Here is a 16,158-nt window from a genome sequence, read left to right as displayed (position 1 = left end):
CAAAGTGAATCAGTCATACATAAACATATGTTCCCATATGTCTTCCCTCTTGCGTCTCCCTCCCTCCCACCCTCCCTATCCCACCCCTCCAGGCTGTCACAAAGCACCGAGCCAATATCCCTGTGCCATGCGGCTGCTTCCCACTAGCTATCTACCTTACTACGTTTGTTAGTGTGTATATGTCCATGACTCTCTCTTGCCCTGTCACAGCTCACCCTTCCCCCTCCCCATAACCTCAAGTCCGTTCTCTAGGAGGTCTGCGTCTTTATTCCTGCCTTAGCCCTAGGTTCTTCATGACATTTTTTTTTCTTAAATTCCATATATATGTGTTAGCATACGGTATTTGTCTTTTTCTTTCTGACTTACTTCACTCTGTATGACAGATTCTAGGTCTATCCACCTCATTACAAATAGCTCAATTTCGTTTCTTTTTATGGCTGAGTAATATTCCATTGTATATATGTGCCACATCTTTATCCATTCATCCGATGATGGGCACTTAGGTTGTTTCCATCTCCGGGCTATTGTAAATAGAGCTGCAATGAACATTTTGGTACATGACTCTTTTTGAATTTTGGTTTTCTCAGGGTATATGCCCAGTAGTGGGATTGCTGGGTCATATGGTAGTTCTATTTGTAGTTTTTTAGGGAACCTCCATACTGTTCTCCATAGTGGCTGAACCAATTCACATTCCCACCAGCAGTGCAAGAGTGTTCCCTTTTCTCCACACCCTCTCCAGCATTTATTGTTTCTAGATTTTTTGATGATGGCCATTCTGACTGGTGTGAGATGATATCTCATTGTAGTTTTGATTTGCATTTCTCTAATGATTAATGATGTTGAGCATTCTTTCATGTGTTTGTTGGCAGTCTGTATATCTTCTTTGGAGAAATGTCTATTTAGGTCTTCTGCCCATTTTTGGATTGGGTTGTTTGTTTTTTTGTTATTGAGCTGCATGAGCTGCTTATAAATTTTGGAGATTAATCCTTTGTCGGTTGCTTCATTTGCAAATATTTTCTCCCATTCTGAGGGTTGTCTTTTGGTCTTGTTTATGGTTTCCTTTGCTGTGCAAAAGCTTTGAAGTTTCATTAGGTCCCATTTGTTTATTTTTGTTTTTATTTCCATTACTCTAGGAGGTGGGTCAGAAAGGATCTTGCTGTGATTTATGTCATAGAGTGTTCTGCCTATGTTTTCCTCTAAGAGTTTGATAGTTTCTGGCCTTACATTTAGGTCTTTAATCCATTTTGAGCTTATTTTTGTGTATGGTGTTAGGGCGTGATCTAATCTCATACTTTTACATGTACCTGTCCAGTTTTCCCAGCACCACTTATTGAAGAGGCTGTCCTTTCTCCACTGTACATTCCTGCCACCTTTATCAAAGATAAGGTGTCCATATGTGCATGGGTTTATCTGTGGGCTTTCTATCCTGTTCCATTGATCTATCTTTCTGTTTTTGTGCCAGTACCATACTGTCTTGATAACTGTAGCTTTGTAGTATAGTCTGAAGTCAGGGAGCCTGATTCCTCCAGTTCCTTTTTTCGTTCTCAAGATTGCTTTGGCTATTCGGGGTCTTTTGTGTTTCCATACAAATTGCAAAATTTTTTGTTCTAGTTCTGTGAAAAATGCCAGTGGTAGTTTGATAGGGATTGCATTGAATCTATAGATTGCTTTGGGTAGTAGAGTCATTTTCACAATGTTGATTCTTCCAATCCAAGAACATGGTATATCTCTCCATCTATTTGTATCATCTTTAATTTCTTTCATCAGTGTCTTATAATTTTCTGCATACAGGTCTTTTGTCTCCTTAGGTAGGTTTATTCCTAGATATTTTATTCTTTTTGTTGCAGTGGTAAATGGGAGTGTTTTCTTGATTTCACTTTCAGATTTTTCATCATTAGTATATAGGAATGCCAGAGATTTCTGTGCATTAATTTTGTATCCTGCCACTTTACCAAATTCATTGATTAGCTCTAGTAGAATTCTAGTAGAATTTTAGTAGAATTTTACATCAGTTCTTCATTGTCTGAAACATATTCCTCTGATGTCTCATTTTATCTAAATTGCTATTTGTGTTTTTATGTATGTAGTAGGTTAATTATGTTTCTCGACCTTGGAGAAGTGGCCCTCTGTAGGAGATGTCATGTGCGTCCCAGCAGTGCACTCTCCTCTCATCACCCAAGGGCCAGAGGCCAGCTGGTCCCAGGGTAGTATCTGGCCTGTGTTTGCAGACTTGGTCTGCAGGCTGCAGAATTGTAGTGTTCTTGCTTCTGGTGTCTGCCCCCAGGTGGGCGAGGCTGGTCTAGAGACTTATGCAGGCTTCCGGGCGGGAGGGGCCAGTGCCTGCCCACTTGTGCGTGGAGTGGGGTCTTGGCCCTCTGGTGGGCAGGAACATGTCTAGAGGTGGCTTTGGGCTTGGGAAGTCTTTAGGCAGCATGTCTGCTGGTGGATGGGGCTGTGTTCATGCCTAGTTAGTTGTTTGGCCTGAGGCCTCCCGGTCCTGGAGCCTACAGGCTGTTGGGTGGGGCCAGGTCTTGGTGCCAAGATGTCAGCCTCCAGGAGAGCTCATGCAGATGAATGCTTCTTGATATGCCCACTGCTAGTGTCTGTGTCCCCAGGGTGAGGCATAGCTACTCCCCAACCCCTACCCCGCCTATCCAGGAGACTATCTCCGACCAGCAGGTTGGTCTGACTCAGGCGCCTATCAGATTACTGCTTTTGCCCTTAGTCATGATGCACATGAGATTTTGTGTGCACCTTTTAAGAGTGAAGTCTCTGTTCCCTCCAATCCTGTGGAGCTCCTGCAATAAAGCCCCACTGGCCTTCAAAGCCAAATGGTCTAGGGGCTCTTCAGGGGGCCCAGAGTGGGACTCAGAACCCTCACTTCTGTAGGAGAACCTCTATAATATAATTATTCTCCAGTCGCCCACCCAGTGGGTATGGGATTTGATTATATCTCAAGTGTGCCCCTCCTACATGTCTCGTTGTGGTTCCTTTTTTATGTCTTTAGTTACAGAAGATCTTTTCTGGTGGGTTCCAGTCTTCTTTATCAATGGTTGTTCTGTAGTTACTTATGACATTGCTTGTGAGAGGAAATGAGCTTAGGGGGTCTTTCTACTCTGCCGTCTTGGCCTCTCTCAGTTCCCAATTTCCCCTTCTTTCTTTTTTCCTAGAGAATTCTCTTTTTTTAAATATTTATTTATTTGTCTTTTATTTTTGGCTGCATCGGATCTTTGTTGCGGCATGTGGGATCTTCATTGTGGCACGCAGGATCTTTTGTTGCGACACATGGGCTCTTCATTGCGGCTCACGGGCTTCTATCTAGTTGTAGTGTGTGGGTTTTCTCTCTCTAGTTGTGGTGTGTGGACTCTATAGTTGTGGCGCATGGACTCCAGAGCACGTGGGCTCTGTAGTTTGTGGCACACATGCTCCGTAGCTGTGGCACGCGGGCTTAGTTGCCCATGGCATGTGGAATCTTAGTTCCCCAACCAGGGATCGAACCCATATCCCCTGTGTTGGAAGGCAGATTCTTTACCACTGGACCACCAGGGAAGTCCCTCCCCTTCTTTCTTCTAGAGATGATTTCACCTGTTATTCTGCTTCCTCTCCATCATCATTTCACTGATACTCTGCAGCATTTGCCAAGACTTCCCTTAAAATTCTATGCTTTGCTTCTTGTCCTTTCTCCTACTTCATTGTATCCTTATTTCCTTTGCTGTCTCCTTTTGTTTTCCATCCCACTAAAACTATTATTTCCTCAAAATTTTGTCAGTAGCATTCTTTATTTGCTCCATTAATAGTTCTCAGAATTGGTCTTGGGACCACTTTTTTCAGAACCATATAGGTTGCTTTTAAAAGTTCAGACTCATTGATCCACCAGAGAACTCCAGAATTAGATTCCCATTTTAACCAATTTTAAGTGTACAATTCAGTGGCATTAATTACACTCACAATGTTATGCAACCACCACCATCATCTATTTCCGAATTTTTCATCATCCCAAATAGAAACTCTGTACGCATTAAGCAATAACTCCCCATTCCCCTTTCCCCCAGCTTCTGATAATCTCTCTTACTTTCTGTCTCTGGATTTGCCTGTTGTAGATATTTCATGTAAGTCGAATCATGTAATAGTTGTCCTTTCATGTCTGGCTTACTTCACTTAGCATATTTTCAAGGTTCATCCATGTTTAGCATGTACCAGAACTTCACTCCTTTTATAGCTGACTAATATTCCATTCTATGGGTAATACCACATTTTATCCATTTGTTTATTGATGAACATCTTTTGTTTTTAAAATAGCTTCCACCCCTCCCCCATAAAAATACATTGTCATCATAGAAAGTTAAGGGTATGCAGAAAATATGAAAAAGATATTAGCATTCAGTCATAACTCCACTACAAAGAAATAACTACTATTAGTCTTATATTTCTTTCCTATCTTTATATGCGTATATATTTAGTATATCTGAGACTACAGTTAGATGTACAATTTGGAATCCTTCCTTTTCCAAATAGTATTATATTATAAAAATTGTTTCATGTCATTAAAAAATTCTTCTTAATTGTCAGTCTAAATGTCTACATGTATTCCAATATATGACCATACCATAATTTAACATTCTTTATTTATTATGCATTATAATGCTTTGATAGTAAAGACTCACATGTTGGACTTTTATATACATAAATATTTATCTTCATCTCCAAGTTCCTTAAGACAGATTCTTGGAAATACAGTTGCTGACTGAAAGATCATGAACATTTTTAGAACTCTTCATCCATATTGCCAAATTGATTTTCAGAAAGGACATGCCGTTTTATGCTATCTACAGCATAGCTACAGAGAATCCATCTCATCAGACTCCTGCCACCAGAGCATAAGAGAAAATGATCCTGGCATATCATATAGTCTAATAATGTCTGTTAGCTTTCACTTATATTAGTAATAATAGGTTATGCTTCATACTAGCCTTTAGATATAAGCAGGTGCTGAGCTTAAAAGGATTGAATGTGAAAGATACTGACTTATGAGAGTGTGTGCAAAGGCCATAATCCTTAAAATCTGACATCCCTTAGCCTTACACAATCCAGACACTTACGTGTTTTATTCTTAAAATGTCTGTTATTTCACCCCATTAAAATATAGCAGGAAGGCAATAAAAGATTAATTTCCTAATAAACATTTAAGTGCCACTACATACAGGAAGGAGTAGCAATAAAACTTGATTTTAAGACAGTTATGGACTGCAGCTAACTGGCCTAGTGGGGACTTTGAAACAAACAAACAAAAATTACATAGCATAAGAATTTAAACCCCCTCTCTGAACTGAGAGGGCAGTTAGTTACCGGCAAGAGCTGTGGAGTCAATCATAACTTTGTAAGCCTCCTTATAGCCATGAAAACTTATTGCTGTGTAGGAATAAAGCGAGCATCAGCTTTACCAGCTAGAAGGCTGCTATAGTTAATATATGTGCCCTACTCAAAGGCCAGCAAGGGCAGGGGTTGTTAAGGTTTTGATAAGTAGCGTAATTGGGCCACCCAGCAGTTGCCCGGAATGACTTAAAATAGCCCTCAATTCTATAGAGCAGTTGGGCTGATTCTGAAAGGGCAGAACAATAGGAAAAGTCAGGCCAAAAATACAGCCCAGGAGGTTCTGGGTGTCTTCATTGGGGGCACTACTGGTGCTATTTCTAAACCTTAATATGACCCTTCATCTAGCATTTGGGGAAGTGAGATCTGACAGTATCCATGATTTTAGAATAAATTTTATAGGAGGTGTCCATTCAGCAAATTTGAGTGACTATTAGGTGCTGACAATTGGGGGGATACTGTATCTCATAAGGCAATGAATGGCCTCTGATCTCAAGGAGTTCACCTTCTAGTAAGGTCAAAGATTACAAACACAATTATACTACAAGATAATTCTATATATCAGTTTCCATGAAGTGCAGAAGGTGAATAAACCACCTTAAGTTTTCACAGAGAAAGAAGCATTTGACCCAAGTCTTGGATAAATGGGAACTTACAATGTGGAGAAGCAGAAAAGGGTTCTTCTAAACAGTGAAAACAGCATATGTAAGTGCACTATGCATGAGAGGACAAAGTATTTTCTGGTAACTACAAGACATGTCAGTATTAATTAGAGCAAAAAATAAGAGCAAGGGCATCTGGAGTTTTGGACTGGGGTCAAAAATATGCCTCTTCGGGACTTCCCTGGTGGCACAGTGGTTAAGAATCTGACTGCCAATACAGGGGATATGGGTTCGAGCCCTGGGCCAGGAAGATCCCACATGCCGCGGAGCAGCTAAGCCCGTGCGCCACAACTACTGAGCCTGAGTCTAGAGCCCTTGAGCCACAACTACTGAAACCCACGTGCCTAGAGCCCGTGCTCTGCAATGAAGGGTAGCCCCCGCTCACCTCAACTAGAGAAAGCTCACATGGCAATGAAGACCCAACGCAGCCAAAAATAAAAAATTAAAAAAAATTTTTAAATGCCTCTTCCTCCATAACTCAAGTAGCATTCTTTACCTTAGCTACTTGTTAAGTGGAAAAAACACTGACATAAATGGGATGCTTGATCGATTGAAAAAGGGACCTGAGTGCTGTTGTAGTAGCTAGTTTAATAGTCTTTGTTTATTTCTCTGCTCCTTGTTATTATACTGTATATAGATTGTATGATTTACGTAGACCAAACAGCAGTAAAATCACTGGGGGGAAGTGAAGTCTTCATATGAAATGCATACAATTTGCTTTGTGGATTTAACAAATTCCTTATCCCTCCTTTTGCCTCTAAAAGAGTTGGGAAGTGTCTAACTGATCTTGCTCAGCCCAACAATTAATCCTTTGATAGTTCTAATAGCCTGTATCTAGGAGCCTTATATAACCATGTCATTTGCTCAGTAGAGGGGAAGGAATGTTAGATAGAAATAAAATATTCTGGCCTTTTTAACTTCTAGTATTTCATTCTCGCTATTCTAAAACTAAACTCTCCACCCGATTCTGGACCTTTCTGTTCATGAAGCTACATCTTTTATACGACCCCATTTAAAACAACGATTAATAAATTTATTTGTATTTCACAGTCTGGGATGGCGTTCATATTGCTTTTCACACTAAACTCAAACAACATTTTAAACTACAAAGACCTACATCAGGCTGTAAAATATGACTTAACATTTAGCCTTTGGAAAAGAAGGTTGAACAGAAGGAAAATTCATGAATTTATTTATTGTTTTTTGCCCCATGTTAGCCTCTTATGTTGCTGCTGGTAAGGTATATATTATCCATATATCAGCTGTTATTTAGCTTACATTCTGAGATAAATATTTCTCTGACAAGCTTTTATGGTGCCACAGAATTGAATTTTTATAGACAAGTAAGGGTTTTAAGAATGAGAATGACATCATAGGAAGGAAACTAAACAAAGTTGGGAAATCCAGGTTCAAGTTCTGGGTTTGCACATAACCAGCTATTTGTCCTTGGGTATGTTGCTTAACCAAGAGCTCTTGTCTTTAGTATTTATTTCTTTAACAAGAGATTTGAACTAGAAGACCTCTAAATTCACCAAATATATGGCCTGACTTTTTTGGAACAATATTGATTTCAAATCTCTTGTGACTTCAATGTTTGTAAGTAAAAAATATCTCATATTACAATGTTTGAGGCTCTTTTCACACCTGGAAGTATTATAGAAATCCTTTATTAAATTAAGTGATTTGGTTTGGAAAATATAGTCCTACCATATCTTTATTCTTTTCCCATACTAAAATTATGTGATTCTAGGATAGATCCAGAGCAGCATCCCATTTCATATCTACTATGCCACTGCCTTCTCAAGCCATTCCTCTCCTATATTTTCAGCCATTTCTCCATTTAACTTTTCTACTTAAACAGTAATTATCTTCAGAAGTACATAGTTTATCTTTTTCTAAAGTTAATGTAAATTATTTTTAACTTGTGATGATTTTTGTTCAGGACAGCTAGATTGAATGCTTACTCTGTATAATATTTGTGGGGTTTAGTTACAATTTTCTAGGGGATTTGCCTTTATTTTCTCTGTGTTCCAGGTCTTGCCTGAAATTTAGAAGCCCCTTTCTTCCCCTTCCTTTCTGGTGCTGTCTATCAGTGGTGGTGATCACCTCTGAGGAAGAAAAGCCCACTTGCACTGACCATGGAGAACACTCAGCATCTCTGCTTGATTGTGACAAGGGCAGTTTTTGGATGGATCATGAAATGCTTCTAAAGTAGCCAAGAGTTAACTTTCGTAACCTTTTTATATAATAAGCATGTTACCACCAAGGTAACTTACCCAGTGAAATCAACTACATAGTGGAATCACATTATTTACACATTTAACTTATATGCAAATACAACTCTACTAAAACACAGAGAGAGAAAAATAACATTTTACACAGTGCATGCACATTCAACCTTCCTTTTCAGTGAGTCCTAGGCAATGAATGAAATTAAATCTGAAACAGTCAGTTCATATTGGTGAAAGCTATAGAGAGAATGTGAGGATGGTTTTAAAGGTCTCCTAGTAATTGATAAATGTTCAGATGGCCAGGCGACTGGGTGGGGGAACTTCCTTGTCATTTACAAGGGTTTTTGAAGGTTGTTGAGAAGCTACACTTAAAAATCAGAGAAACTGACAAAATCCTCTACAAAGAAAGACATGAAGAGAACAAGTTGAAACTTTTGTAAATTTACTAAGTATTCAAAGGAGTGAAACACCTGATTGATTAAATTTCTGAGTGTTCTTTATGGGTTTTCAGTGGTTATTTTTACCATACACTATTACCCCCTTACAACTTGTCCCATAAGTAAGTTGCTGACTATTGTACAGATACAATAGTATCTATTGATTTAGTTTGCTAGTATAAATTAAGATAATGGGTAATTTCATTATGAAGCCAATTCGTGGCTGATAACTCCATTTTTTAAAAATGTGGGCATGAACTTCTTCCTCGCAGTAGAAATCTTTGAATTTAAAATCTAGATTCTAGGAATTCCCTGGTCCAGTGGTTAGGACTTAGTGCTTTCACTGCCATGTGCCTAGGTTTGATCCCTGGTCGGGGACCTAAGATCCCACAAGCCATGTGGCGTGGCCAGTAATAATAATAATAATAATAATTTTAGATTCTATAATAAAATGACTATTTCTTGACCATCCTAGTAATTTATGCCATGTACATTATTTTACTTTGTCACTAGGGTTTTTTTCCACCAAAATCCACGGCTTACATAATTACTACATTGGGATTGCATAACTAACTACCAAGTAAAAATCAGTAATTGGATAAAATGTTCTTTAAAACATTTTTAAAGTTGTACCAAATATGTGAAATACATTTTTTTCTGTGATCACACAGGTGAACATGATTAAAGATGATGGGACAGTTATTCATTTCAACAATCCCAAAGTCCAAGCTTCCCTTTCTGCTAACACCTTTGCGATTACTGGCCATGCTGAAGCCAAACCAATCACAGAAATGCTTCCTGGAATATTAAGTCAGCTTGGTGCTGACAGCTTAACAAGTCTTAGGAAGTTAGCTGAACAGTTCCCTCGGCAAGGTAGGTATTTCAATTTAGTACCTCTTTCCCTCCTCACCTTACTTAAAGAACCTAATGATTTAAAAGGTGTGTCCATTTTATGCTAGAAGGATTTGCCTGTACATAAATTTTACTTTTTGTAATATTGTATGCTTCATAAATTTTTGAGTTTGTTCCTTTAATAATTATGCAGTGTAGCATGTAGAATATTCAGATACATTTTGGTAGTAATATAGAGTGTTGGGAGGTAATTACCTAAAAGGAAAGTGCCAGGATCTGAAGGCCACATTTTATAAACAGTTGATTTGGTATTCACTTCTGACTAATGACAACAAGACGATAATGTTATCACAGAACTATATTTTCATTGAATATTGTTGATTGTGCTATAGATGCAGCAACTATGCATAAGTTCTGAGTGTCCAAGATAGTTCTGATTTCAAATGTGTCTTGTCATCCCTAAAAAATCAGAGCCTATTAGTTCAGTGCTAATACTACAAAGCTAGATAGTTTTACACCAAAAGAGATGGAAAAAATCTTGAATGTTGATTTTTTATTTGGAGAATATGGAATTTGGAGAATTAATTAACTATAATGTCTTTATTTAAACTCACCTAAATTATTCCACTTTGCATGTAAGTTTTACCTTCACTACCCATTGAAATTGCCAACCATATTTAGTGTATATCTAATGAAGTTAAACTTTTATTAATTTTAGTATCAAGTAAAAAAATATGGCATTTAGATTAGGCAATATTTAGCTTTTTCTGAACAACTATGTAAGATTTGTTTCCAGAACTATGTAGACAGGAAAAAAGGATAAACATTACAAGTGTTTGGTAAGGGTCTTTGTTCTCAATGGCTAATTTTAAAATAAACTTTTTGTAGTGTTGGATAGCAAAACACCAAAACCAGAAGACATTGATGAGGAGGATGATGATGTTCCAGGTAGGTGACATTTCTTCAGTTTTAAGATTTTTAGCATCCTGTTTATCTCATTTAATTCATTGCATGATCATTTTTCAGTTTTTTGTTAATGGTGAGCTTGTGAATTTAAATGGATTCACAACGATGTGCATACGATCTAATGAAACAGGATAAAAGCCCTCCCGTTCAGAACTTAGAAATTGTCACACAAAGCTCTGCTGCATTTATTAAATTGGAATCTGCCTTTATTAAATTGGAATCATTGTGATTATAAATTTGCATAGTTATTGTTACAACATTTCTGTAGGAATTATGATTGACATATGAAAATGCTAGTCACCTTAGTTTGCGTAGGCAAAAGAAGACTAACATTTCCTTAGGGTTTTTGTTTTAAGCAGATAAATGAAGCATTATTAGTGAAATGCCACCAATTCATTTCTGCCTCTTATATGTTTTCAGGCTAATTCTAGTAGCAACAATTTTGTTTTTGTTAGGCTAGAAGTTAGTAATTGCATTTTTACCTCTTTGTCTTTTCGTGTATCTTTAACTTATTTACTTTTTTTTTCAGATCTCGTAGAAAATTTTGATGAGGCATCAAAGAATGAAGCTAACTAAAATTTTTTCTGGTTTTTGGAAGCTGGCATGGACTAGATTTAACAAATCAGCTATGTGGTTCCAAAGTTTTACAGACACGGAGAACATCAGCTGTTACTAGTTCAGTAATATAAATATTTTGTATATTAATAATGCTGTTTGTTCAGCATTTTTCGATCATTTGATTTTGCATTTTGCACTTCCTCCCAGGATCTATTCTTTTGGTCAAAATACGAAGTGTTGGTGCAGTTTGAGGGTGTTTTGGGTTTTGATTCTTGGTTTTTTTGTTTTGTTTTTTGTTGGGGTATTTTTAGTGTGTGTATGTGTATGTATGTGTGTGGGTATGTGTGTATACAGTGGAGAGCAAATTGGAAAACAGTTTTATTTATCCTCCTCCTTACCCCAGTAGAAATAAAACAAATCTTTACATTTGTTACTTTTTATTTTTTCTAATGATGCACAGAATTAATGAAAAGTGAGTATCTTTGATTTCAAATCAGGAGATTTTACCCTTGGAGGTTTGGTTTTAATTTGCTTCGTCAACATATTTCTCATACATTTTTCTGGGTTTAAAATGTCTTGAGATATTTTGTCACCAGCTTCATGCTGGCATAATGGGTAGCATATCTTTGGTGCAGTTGCCTTAGATTCACTTACCTAGTTAGACCCAGAGGAATTTCTTCTACTAGTTTTTGTCCTAAATGCCTTGTTTTCTCCCCTTTTGGTCTCTAAATGGCCTGGTTAGCCCTTAGTAATGCTCTTCCTCAGCTTCCATCTAGCCTGAGAAGGATGTTCTCCATATAGAGTTAAGTGAGTGCCTAATCCCTCTTTTTGTAAGATTGTTCCCACATCTTGAGGAACAACAGCTCCATCTTCAACTTCTTATTCTTTTGATTTTATAGTTTGGTAGATTTCAAACTGGAATAGCTAGCATGTGCTTGCTAAATAATTTTATGCCAGCCTTATCCTGTATCCTAGCTGTTCTTAATAGCAGGTGCAAAAATGCCTCTTTTTCAGCAAGGTTGAAATTGGGAATGTCCTTTTGAATCAGAAAAAATGGGCCATAGACTCATTCCCCAGCACAAATGGGCATTCTATGAAATGGTACTGGCCCCAGGAGGATTTCTTCAACCACTCCTCTACTCTTGGCCTTGAACCTACCTCTGGATTGGATCTTACTATTGTAGCTGCTCATAGCATCCTCCTGCATGCTTAGAGTAATGCTTTGGGGGAACACTGGTAAAACACAGTATTTATTTTTTCACCTCCTTTCAGAGGACTTGGAGGTAAGTTGCATTCATTCATTGACGCTTCCCTCTTGCCGTCTTATAAAAGCTTGCACTTTGTTATATCAGCATTTGTTATAGCCAATATTTAAGGATAAGATTTAGAAAGTCTATCATGGCCCATCATCAAACTATGGCTTAACCTTGCAGCATATCAACTTTTGTTTCAAGCTAGATATCTTTATTTGATATCTCTAGTGCAAGACCAACATATCAAGAGATCTAGAGACACGAAGGCAAAGGTCTTGTATTTTTTTCCATCCAGACACCTCAATTTATTTTATACATTTGTTGATTTTTCCTGTTATGTTTTATATAATATATGGAGTTAACTACAAAATAAAATAACAGTAATAAAATAACAAAAGAGGATAATATTTCCTCTTGTGCTTCTCTTTTTGTTGTCTACAGAATTTACTTCTTTTGTATTTTCCCTCTGCTCCTCACCCCCAAATGAATTTCAACCTAGTCTTTTTTTGAAATTATGCTTCATCCATTGTTAGATCATTAGCTCTACATGGTCTACATAGTCCAGAATGCTGTTCCTCTGACTGTCCCCGAAGGGCACATTGTGGGGCAGAGAGAGTTAAGGGGACTTCAAGTGGTTAGGGAAACTTCAGAGGTAGTATACGAAATGGGGGGAAGAAGCACTCATGTGGAATTCAGGAGAATTGGATCCTAGTCCAAACTCTGGCATTAACCGTATGACCTTGGGCAGGTCACCTAACCTAATGACTTTGAAATTCATCATCAGTCAAATGAGATGTTTCCAAATCAACATTTCTTCTGCTTCTGTAGTTCTGTGAATCTCATTTCTGAAAATCCTCAAGGAGGTATTTTATCATTTTTTCAGAAATGTCTTTTTATCAATACTCATAAAAGTTCTTCGTGTGTATATACTTCTTCCTCTTTTACATTTTGATCATATTTTAACTGCTCACCCAGAGGAGCTCTGGTCAGTATTTCCTTTTATCCTGTTGACAATAACTCTTAATGGCTGCCCTCTCTTGTATACAATGAGCCAATACTCTTTTTTGTTTTATATTTTCATACCTTCCCTTTTCCTGGACAAAGCATATCGAGATCCTGACTCAACCCAAAGAAATGTTCCTGCCTTCAGAGTGAGTAGGCATAGGTAAGAATGTGGATGAAACTTCTATAAATTGTAGTGTTCTTGGCATAAATATGAATTATATAGTTTTTTTAATATATGAAGTAGTTACTAAATATTTACTTTTTACTGAGGTTATGTATTTATTGCCAAGATAACTATAGAAGAATTTTCTGGGGAAATTCACCTTAAAATATTGAGATAATTCAAGAAATGTCTATAGAAAGTTGATTGATAATCTTAATTTTTTATGGTTAGTCCTTTCCGTTTTTATAAAGCTCCTCATTTATCTGTTTTGGGGAAGCCCAAAGTAAGTAGTTGGGACCTTATATTTGTTTTACCCTTATTTTTCCCATTAAGTAATGGTTTAAGAATACATCAAGCATCTTGATTTGTTGTTAAATAACTAGTATTTATGGGATTCCATTAAATTAATTTTAATAAGCCTACCAGGTTCTTGTGAAAACCCATATTGGGATGTGTTTGATTTGTTTCTTTGTTTTAATTCAGTGTTTAACCCTAAGGGTGTTATATATCCATAAATACAATATTATGAGAAGACATAGTGTGGGATAGGGACTTCTCTGGTGGTGCAGTGGTTAAGAATCCATCTGCCAATGCAGGGGACATGGGTTCAATCCCTGGTCTGGGAAGATCCCACATGCCACGGAGCAACTAAGCCTGTGCGCCACAACTACGGAGCCTGCGCTCTAGAGCCCATGAGCCACAACTACTGAAGCCCTCACGCCCTAGAGCCCACGTGCCACAACTATTGAAGCCCATGTGCTCTAGGGCCTGCGTGCCACAACTACTGAGCCCATGTGCTTCAACTACTGAAGCCCATGCACCTAGAGCCCGTGCTCTGCAACAAGAGAAGCCACCGCAGCCAGAAGCCTGTGCACCACAACAAAGAGTAACCCCTGCTTGCCACAACTAGAGAAGGGGCACATGCAGCAATGAAGAACCAATGCAGCCAAAATTAATTAATTAATTAAAAAGACATAGTATGGAATAGTAGGAAATGCACAGGTTTTTAGATAGAGGTCAGTTCCATTACCTACTATGTTATAATCTTTCCAGTAGGGCTACTGTAATGCACAACTTGGGGGGTTCACCATTCATATTTGTTGTGTCCCAGGGTTTGCCATTTTCATAGAGTATAATGTGACTAATGCCCCTATATTAGTATAATGATGGCCTTGCTATCTGAGCCTGTTTTCCTACACTGTAAATGGTCCCTGAATCAAACAGGGTTCCTTAGAACTCCCTAAATGATTAAGATGAAGATGAAAGATGATTAAAGTGTGTTATCTCCCAAGCCATGGCAGAAAGGAGCTTATATTTCTAGGCACAGCGAAGCTCCATTCTACACTGCCACCCTTCTGTTCAGTCTGTATTGTTCTGCCACACAGAGTTTGCCTAGATTATCATAGCTCCCTTACTGGGCTTGCTTATGATTCACTTGCTCCAATCCATCCTTTACATAGGAGCCAAACAACCTAAATTTCATATCTGAGCATGTCATAGCCTTACATTTATCTCCAGCATACCACTCTGTTTCAAGCTTTCATCCTTTTGCACATATTTTTTTACTGTAGTACAATATTGAGATTACTTGATTTTCTTTATAGTTTTCCCACCTAGATTGTGAGCACCTTGATGGCAGATAGTGTGTCACACATCTTTTATTCCCAATATCTAGCATAGTGACAACATGTAGTCTACTTACAATCATAATAACATTTACTGAATAGAGTTATCTCATTTAACACAGTTCAGTGGGGCAGATATTATGGTCTCACTTTTAAAGTGGAGCAAAAATGGTTTAGGGAAGTACCAACACAAATAACAGGTGAGAGAACCAGAATTCTAATCTAGATCTATCAAATTCCAGAGTTTAAATTCTAAACATCACCCCACACCATTCAACAAATATTTATTGAAATAAAAATTATGTTTTTGTGGCCTCTAGATGGATATCCTCATCAAATATCACTCAATATTAGCCTGAAAGTCAAATCTTAAGGATTACTCAGTAAGTTTGAGGGTTTTTTTACAAGTAGGATTTGTAATTTTTGTATATATTCAGGAGTTGAGTTTTATGAACTTAATAATTGGGTATTTTACAAACCTGGGACGGGATCTTTGACGGTGGTATATGGGCAAAAATTCTTAGGTTACATATGTTAATCTTCTTGGCACTGGTGTTTGCTGTCAAAATTTTGCATCCTTTTAGGGTTACCTTGTTAAAGAAATATATACACTTGAACAAGATGGTGATGAATTTATCCTGCAGCCACACTTTTTTTTAATGTGTTTAAATCAAACTAGCCCACAAAAAAAGTAGAACTAATAAATGAATTCAGCAAAGCCGCAGGATACAAAACCAACACACAAAAGCAGCTGCATTTCTATACACTGACAATGAACAATCCAAAAAGTAGATTAAGAAAATAATTCCATTCACAATAGAATCAAAAAGAATAAAATACTTAGAAATAAACTTTACCAAGGAAGCAAGAGACTTGTACATTGAAAACTACAAAATATTGTTAAAATAAATTAGGATATAAATAAATGAACTGACATCCCATATTCATGGATTGGAAGACTTAATGTTATTAAGATGTAAATACTACCCAGAGAGATCTACTGAGTCAATGCAATCCCTATGAAAACCCTAATAAA

General features: G+C 37.5%; 1 protein-coding gene across 1 annotated transcript in view; it reads left to right on the top strand.

Annotated features, from left to right (window-relative positions):
• Positions 1-11,505, top strand: part of BTF3L4 (basic transcription factor 3 like 4) — a 29,965-nt gene extending 18,460 nt beyond the window's left edge. Inside the window, exons 4-6 of the mRNA XM_004273855.4 lie at positions 9,372-9,573; positions 10,441-10,500; positions 11,048-11,505. Of these exons, the coding sequence (XP_004273903.1) occupies positions 9,372-9,573; positions 10,441-10,500; positions 11,048-11,094 (309 nt within the window). The 3' untranslated portion in view covers positions 11,095-11,505. The remainder of the gene's footprint in view (positions 1-9,371; positions 9,574-10,440; positions 10,501-11,047) is intronic.
• The last annotated feature ends 4,653 nt before the right edge of the window (positions 11,506-16,158 follow it).

Source organism: Orcinus orca, chromosome 1 (assembly GCF_937001465.1).
Source record: "Orcinus orca chromosome 1, mOrcOrc1.1, whole genome shotgun sequence".
In the NCBI taxonomy this organism is placed as follows: domain Eukaryota; kingdom Metazoa; phylum Chordata; class Mammalia; order Artiodactyla; family Delphinidae; genus Orcinus; species Orcinus orca.
The sequence above is the reverse complement of the archived record's forward strand: the minus strand, read 5'-3'. Positions and strand labels throughout refer to the sequence as shown.